The sequence below is a fragment of the Setaria italica genome, chromosome VII, assembly GCF_000263155.2.
Source record: "Setaria italica strain Yugu1 chromosome VII, Setaria_italica_v2.0, whole genome shotgun sequence".
NCBI classification, from domain to species: Eukaryota; Viridiplantae; Streptophyta; class Magnoliopsida; order Poales; family Poaceae; genus Setaria; species Setaria italica.
In genome coordinates, this window is record NC_028456.1 from 32,711,843 (window position 1) to 32,720,147 (window position 8,305).

General features: G+C 41.8%; 1 protein-coding gene across 1 annotated transcript; it reads left to right on the top strand.

Annotated features, from left to right (window-relative positions):
• The first annotated feature begins 3,831 nt into the window (after nt 1–3,831).
• Nucleotides 3,832–7,664, top strand: LOC101774268 (probable cysteine desulfurase). Its single transcript, XM_004978238.2, has 5 exons — nt 3,832–4,120; nt 4,217–4,721; nt 5,730–5,931; nt 6,565–6,996; nt 7,092–7,664. The coding sequence occupies exons 1-5, from the start codon at nt 3,832–3,834 to the stop codon at nt 7,506–7,508; spliced, it is 1,845 nt and encodes a 614-aa protein (XP_004978295.1). The 3' UTR covers nt 7,509–7,664.
• The last annotated feature ends 641 nt before the right edge of the window (nt 7,665–8,305 follow it).

The following is an 8,305-nucleotide window of genomic DNA, read 5'->3' on the forward strand; positions in this document are numbered from 1 at the left end:
CTTAGCATATATCCTGCAATAATACTTTGTTCATGTTCTTAATTATGTCTTTATATCAGGGTTCCAATAGTTGGATTGAACAATCAGCTTTTGGCAGTGCTACAATGCTTGGTTCAATCTAACCTCCCACTATTTTTTCTAGCAGGGAAATGGACTCCCAGCCAGAAAGGAAAACGATAGCAGCCAATTAGGGAAGCAACAAGGATCCACGGGCTGGTTAGCTCTGACAGGAGCGCGGCAAAGCCGCGCCTGTGTTTCTAGTTGAACACCTTAATTAGAATTCTATGAAATTCCTTGAATTCATAGGACTCCGGGAAGAAATCTAAAATGAGCTCCAACTTTGTACAGAGTTTTCTTTGTACTTCGTTTCTCCTCGACTTCATATTTTTTTTAACTAAGGGCTTCTTTGCAACAGACAATAGATATAGATCTTTTGCAGGATTCAGATCCTATATGATTTTTTTCCACATGGATTCTTCGAAGAAATGATTCAGCGTCTAGAATCCTATGAAATGGACCACTTCATATGAGTATTTTTACTACTTTTAGAAATTCTATCACGAATTGAGCTCCGAACTCATGGAAATTTCCTTTGCATCTTTATCTTATCTCAAATTTCTGTGTTTTTTTTCTGGCTCTCCATTACATGGGATTGGAGAAGCTAATAAGCTCAATCTAATCATGTTTTTCCGTACATTGGAGATACTTCCCATAATCAGGGATCAAAATTTCGCCTGAAATTTTGCGAAATTCGGTCTTTTCGATTATGACCGAAATTACTGTTCACCAAAATACGGTCTGCTCACCGAAAGATCTACCTTTTTAGCTCAAATTTCGTCCGAAATTTCGCGAATTCGGTCATTTCGATGGGATCGAAAAATTGCTGAAAACGAAATTCAAAACCCCATAACCTTAGTTTCTATCTTAATTGTACAGAAAAAATACTTTTGAAAAAAAATCTGAAAATAGCGTAGAAGTTTCTTACTTTCTTCTTCTTCCTCCTTCTCCCTCTCTAAGACCAAGTTTCTTCAGTAGATTGGGTTTGCCAAATCCATGGGCTGATCTAAGTGGCAGTTGCGGAACCACATGGATCTGGGCTGGATCACGTTGGAGCGCTCTGTTCCAATTCCAGCCAGGTTGCTTCCACGGTTTTAAACTACAACTCTACAAGACACAAAGGCCCTCTGAAAAAAAGGGGATTTCTAATTGTCACTCGGATAATAATGTTTGTTAGGTGATTTATATACAAAATGGCGGGCTATTTTCTTGTGATATTTTCAGTAGAATTTGGACGCTCAAAGTGCCTCCCAAGCTAAAAAGGAGAGAACAAATTTTTGCTAGCCCATGTCATGTATGAACCACTTGCAGCCCATGGGTCATCGTGGCATTTTGTTTCGAACTTTTGGGCCCCAACGGGAAAACAGAGCAAACATTTTTTTTGAACTAAAAAAACAGAGCAAACATGATAAAGAGAAGGTAAAACAAAGCGTGACGCCTTGCAATGAGCCCCGAAACTCATATCTCTGCTAGACGCACTGTTTCCACACATTTCATTTTCACCCCTAGTACATCTATTTGATTCCAGTTTTCCCTTCCTTTGGCCTTCGTGTTCTTGCTCACTCTGCTGTTCTTCCCCGCGCATGCTTAAGGAGAATTCGTGGGCTGTGAAGAGGAAGAATCTTGACATTTCTCTTGACTCTCCGGCCAGAAGTAAACGTAGTAGTTTCTACATTCTACCACATGGGATGACAGGAAATTCGATCTGCAGAAATACCATGAAATTCTGGATCATAAATGCGTCTAGAATCTAGATGGTGCATCTATAAGGTCCCAGTTTTTCCTTCCTAGCTCGCCTGCTGTTTTTCCCTGCGCACGCCGTGGAGAAAGGAGAATCCAGGGGCCGTTTTCGGTGTGCCTCACTGGTAGGTCCTCGATCGATCTTGACGGCTCCGGTCAGCAGTAAATGTAGTTTTTTTAAAAAAATTTCTACTGCATGTGGTAAAGGAAAGCTAATCAGCGCATTAATCTTGAAATGAATGACCCGGATCATTCAGAGGAGGACCAACCGATGATATATCAAAGGTCAAAAGGCGCGCACGAATGACGAATTTCTCAGGACTTCGAACGTTGCTTTCCTTAGCTTGCTGAACGTATCAACAAATCAGATGAAGACCAGGTATGCAGAGGGCTGCAGACTTGATCGAACCATCATGCATGCAGCTGCTTTAGTTTTGGGACAAGTCCAATTCAAACTGCAGTAAGTGGAGTAGAGTGGAATTATTGAACATCCAGCCCTTCGTGTCAATTATTTCATTGACGGTTCTAATTGGCCGGCGCGGTGGTGGCGTATACTTCATTCAGCGTCTGGTAGAAAATGAGCACTCCATCAGTTTCAAAAATTGTACATCTAAACATATACAATATCTAGGCGCATAGTAAAATAGAATAGCTAAAACAATCTACAATTTGGGATGCAGGGATCGACGTGTCACGCGTATCAGAACGTGCGACATTGCACAAAACAAAAGAATGTATTTTTAACAATGCCATAGTAGTTTTTAAAACTAGAAGGTTTGTTGCATCCAAGTTTTAGAACATCAGTTAATTCTTTTGTTGCCAGAAGCACTGCCCCCTCCCCCTCCCTATATATGTTTATCCAGTATTGCCATCACTCGCTTAAACAAAAAGGAAATGCCATCACCTGGGTCCTAGGCCTATACGCCATAGAAATAAGTTAAGAGATAAAAAAAAATCTTGGACATAGGATATTAACAATAGCAAATAGTACTCCTATTATCTTATTTCTCTGTACATCACAAATTGTTAGTCTAGTCACTGAATTTTTAATGATTTTTCAAATCCCCCCTGACCGCGTTGACCGTTCTAGTTTCTTGTTTGGTCAAACTATCTTTGGTCAGAAATGAGACCTATAGGTATTATACCACACGAAAATCATCGTTTCATGGGGAGGTATAAAATCACACGCGAAATGCCTTTCTCAAAAGAAATCTGTTCACATGTTATAATTGTACGGCACGCGTTTCTGTACGTACACAGTTGCATGCATGACGTCTCCTATGCTCTGATTTAATTTCTTTTCTTCTTCTTCTTTTTGCACAAGAATGAAAATGTGACTGAAAACCTGGATTTGACAAATGGCAACACGGGATCCTTTTGGTTCTGATTTTATTTTCTTACTAATTTTTGTCGAGTTGAGAAATTACGTGATGTTTACACGTAAAGCGTGTGACGAAATGTGAACCAGCCCATTGATATTATCTGCGCTCTGTACGTACTTCGGCCGACCCATGTACATTGATTAGCTCATGCCAAGCATTTAAACACGATTTTGAAAAAAAAGATACAAATGTTTCAGGCCAAGTCCGTCCCAGTCTGAATATCTGATGCAGCAGCAGCCAATACAATGAATGCCCACTGAAACGCAGGAACGAGCGAGCAAGAATTTGGTCACCACAAGCAAAGCATTCGCATTGACCCGGCATTAAACTAAATCAACCACCACTCCATCTTCTTCCTTCCTCCTTCCTGTTTCTTCTCTTCTTCCTCCGGTTTTTCATTGTTGTCCAACTCACGTGCAGTAGTGCAATGCAATGTCTATATATACCTGTCTCCATGCAGAGCTTGAGGCCAGAAATTAACACACACACACACACACACACAGCTACAAGTCTACAAGCCATTGCCGTTTGCTTCAATTCATTGTCTTCACCACTGCCATTGCCATTGCCACTGACGTTGGAATATACAGCTAGACAACGGTTGTTGGAGAGGGTATAATATATGCCATCTGCGCAAGTTCAGCAAGGGGCCATGGCCACTGCGACGATGAAGGCGTCGGCAGCGGAGGAGGCCACCAATGGCATGGCCACCCTGCTGAACCTTCTCCGTGCCAGCACGCTGGAAGACAAGAGCTTCGTCTCCGCTGCCGGAGCTGGGGAAGAGAAGGTGGAGTGGCTCCGGTCGCAGCTGATCGGCAAGGACGTCGAGTTCGACACGCCGTTCGGCCGCCGCGTGCTGACGTACGCCGACCAGACGGCGTCCGGCCGGAGCCTCCGGTACATCGAGGACTACATCGTCAACGAGGTCCTCCCCTTCTACGGTGAGCGGGCTGCCATTCTTGCTCGCAAGGATAGATAACTTTTTTCTTCCGACATGCCTGTGTGTGACACGTGTGTTTGATGACTTCTATGGACAGGGAACACGCACACGGAGGACAGCCACGTCGGGAGCAAGACGACGCGGCTTGTGCACAAGGCGGCACGCTACGTCAAGCGATGCATGGGCGCCGGCGCCGGCGACGCGCTCCTCTTCTGCGGCGCCGGCACCACGGCCGCCATCAAGCGCCTGCAGGAGGTCATGGGCGTCGCCGTAACGTCGGTCGAGATGCGCGGCCGTCTCGCCGCGCAGCTGCGGACGGAGGAGCGGTGGGTCGTCTTCGTTGGTCCCTACGAGCACCACTCAAACCTGCTCTCGTGGCGGCGGAGCCTCGCCGAGGTTGTCGAGATCGGCGTCGACGCCGACGGGCTCGTCGACTTGGCCGCGCTCCGCCGCGCGCTCGCCTCGCCGGAGTACGCGAACCGGCCCATGCTGGGCTCCTTCTCGGCGTGCAGCAACGTCACCGGCGTCATGACGGACACGCGCGAGCTCGCGCGCGTCCTGCACGACCATGGCGCGTTCGCGTGCTTCGACTTCGCCGCGAGGTGAGAGATGACCGGCAGATTATAATATTATAGCAAATTAAAGAAAGCAATGCATCATAATACTTGACATTCATGAGAGCGACAGAATGTCACTCTCAACTTCGTTGAATATAGTACATGCATGACAAGGATGGATTTGACATTCTAGGATTGGGCAGATTTGTGATCTTCTAAAACATTCTTATGGTCAAGGCCGGATCGCAAATCTTCAGAATTGCATATAGTTGGTCGGGAAAATTCTTCTACTTATAATCGTAACAAATTCAGAGAAAATTAAACTACAAATTGGTAATAATGTCTTATGTTTTGCTACCCTAGATTTTCAATATTTTCGTATGCTAATACTCTCTGTATAAAATATGCGTAATGTTAAAGTTTATTATGGTAGAAGAGCATATTTGAGATTACCCACATTAAACCTACCAAAAAAAACTGAGGTTTAGGTTTAGTTTTTAAAAACTTTGCTGTATGTGCTTCTTGCATAGAAGACACGTATAAACGTTAATGTCGCAAGAGGATATCTTGTATATATTTGACTTATCAGTGCAGCTAGTTTGTATATCTGCACTGCATTGAATATGACAGCACATGGACTACTGCCGATCTGATGGAAGTATGAACTGGAACTACATATATTGACCTGCTGCGTATCATGTTTCCGTGTTGAAGTAAGCTGAATTATTGCTTGAGGTATTGTTATTTTCTAATGTTAGGGGAAGAAATTGTGGGCAAAAGATCTACAGAATTCTTCATTTTGACTTTAAAAAATGACTCTGACTAGAGGACCAACATTCTAAGGACCCTAGATTTCTAGACCTGCTATGAAATTTCTTGTTTCCAACATTATCAGAAATTCATCCTTGATACTTTTTTTTCCATGCATGATTACGATCAAAATTTCAGAAATATTCAGCCTGTCCATATGGCAGTTTGGCGCATCAGTTCTGCTTCCTCATGAGCACATAACAAAAAATCGATGCATCAATTCTAACTAGTCTCGTTTTGCAGTGGACCATACGTGAAGATTGACATGAAATCCGGTGAAATCGATGGCTACGATGCAGTCTTCTTGAGCCCACACAAATTTGTTGGTGGACCAGGCACACCAGGCATCCTTCTGATGAACAAAGCATTGTACCGCCTCACTTCCCAGCCTCCATCAACCTGCGGTGGCGGCACCGTGGCCTATGTTAACGGCTTCAATGAGAAGGTGAGCAGTTACTTAAGCCCAGCGATATGATGGCAAATACTACTTGTGCCATGGTTGCATCCTCATATATCCTAAATCTATTACTTACCTACGTATATCGTTATTAAAAATAACATAAAATAAACACCTAAATTTTAATATAATTATGTTCATGTGCATCATATAGAAATGTCCAAAAGTAAACTAATATATGATTTTAAATTACCTATTTATCATTGTTAATATAGAAATACTAAGTTATAGTATATACACATGATGAGTGTCACCATTTATACCAATTGCACATGTATGTGAGGAATCGATGAAAAATATTGATTTTTATTCTAAACACAATGTATGGAGGTGCGATACAAAATGAAAAAAAAAGTGTGAATGTGGATTAAAAAATTTATAGAGTAATTACTAATTAAAAATCAATCACAACTGGATAAAGATAAGTACATATCTATATGAGTATTATGTTGAAGTATTGAAAAAATGAGAGAGTAGTAGGTAAATAAATTAAATTATTAGCTAAAAGTTTAATTTCTAAATAATTTTTAGATTCAATAACTTCTAAAAATATTAGCCCGTGCGGGAGTACGGGTTGATGGACTGGTATATTCAAATTATATACGGTTTTGTGATATGCAGGATACATTGTACTATGATGACATTGAAGAACGGGAGGATGCCGGCACACCACCCATCATTCAAAAGATTCGTGCATCTCTTGCATTTTGGGTCAAGGAATACATTGGGTATGACGTGATGAGCATCCGAGAGCGAGTGTATTCCGAGATGGCAATGAAAAGGCTTGTCAGCAACCCGAATGTAAGCGTCCTTGGCAACACGAAAGCAGAACGCCTGCCAATCTTCTCCTTCCTCATCTACCCTCCGGTGTCCAATTCGGGCGATGCGAGGCAGAAGCGCCTCCCTCTCCATGGCCGTTTTGTCACAAGGCTTCTTAATGATCTTTTTGGCATCCAGGCAAGGGGTGGCTGCGCATGCGCAGGCCCCTATGGCCACACATTGCTCAGTATCCAGAATGAGCTCTCCCTTCGCATCCGATCCATGATTCTTAAGGTATGATTAAGTACGTTGTGATAGGTTTAATGCAACCTACTTTTGTAAGGGTAATGCTGTGTACTAATGTTACTGTTCACTTTCACATTTTTCAGGGTTACAGTGGACTGAAGCCAGGATGGACTAGGTTGAGTTTTTCTTACTACCTGTCCAAGGAGGAGTTCAAGTTCATCCTCGCCGCCATTGAGTTCATCGCGTCTTACGGACACCGGTTCCTCCCACTATACAAATTCGACTGGATTACCGGTGACTGGAAATTCCGTAAGCAGGTAATCAAGTACCAAATCATGAAGGAGGAGCTGGATCTTGCCACTGGTATTGACCTTCGGGCTCAATATGACCAGTCAAAGATTGAAGATAAACTGGAGAAGAAACATGGGGTTAATCAGAAGAAGTTTGAGGGCTACTTAGAGAGTGCCAAGAAGATTGCACTCTCCTTACCAGATATAAGCCATCAGGTTGTTAGTATTCCAAAAGGAGTTGACCCTGACTTGGTTCTTTTTCATATATAGAAGACTTAGTATAGTTATAACAACAAACAGGCAGCTTTCAGAGCTTGTGAGTTTGCCAAAATAAAACTATATGAGTTTCTGGAAGTTGTATTAGCTCAAAAACCAGAGTTAACCTATGTTGTAAATTTGAGAAAATAAACATGTGTAGGAAATGGATCCCAAATCTTGAGTCATATGACAGCACTATTTTTCGTACATATTTCAAGTGGTTTTGTGGTAGTAATGTCTACTTCTCTAACTATATCCAATCAACAATTTATTAGGAGGCAAACAGAAGTGGCTTCCGCTTATGTATTTGTACGTGTCATACTGTCTTGATACTACAAATTAATCAAATTTTGTAACATTTAGTACATAGTATATGTCTGATAAATATATCTATAAATTGATTTAATTTTTATACTGTTCAAGATAGTAAAAATTGTTCCCTAGTTTTTTTCTCAGCACCATGATCGAAACACTGAGGGTATCTTGCCATACATGTAATGTTTTTTCTTTACGCGAAAAAATGTACTGCATGCAATGTAATGGTTCTTACTTGCAAGGCTAGCTATCTTAAATTTTGTTTTTCGAGGGCAAGTTAACTATCTTGAATGAGTTTTAGTTGCGTAACTACTCAACAGATAAGACTTATTAGGCTTTGCCTAACCTATGGAAAAAAAATAGTTTCGTAGTACTGCAGCAAATGGAAAATAATGACCAGCAAAAGCCTTATACTTATTAATTAGACTTTGTAAAAAGGTACTATTATTTGTCAGAGTCGGATTTTTTATTACTGCCATATTGGAATATAGAAT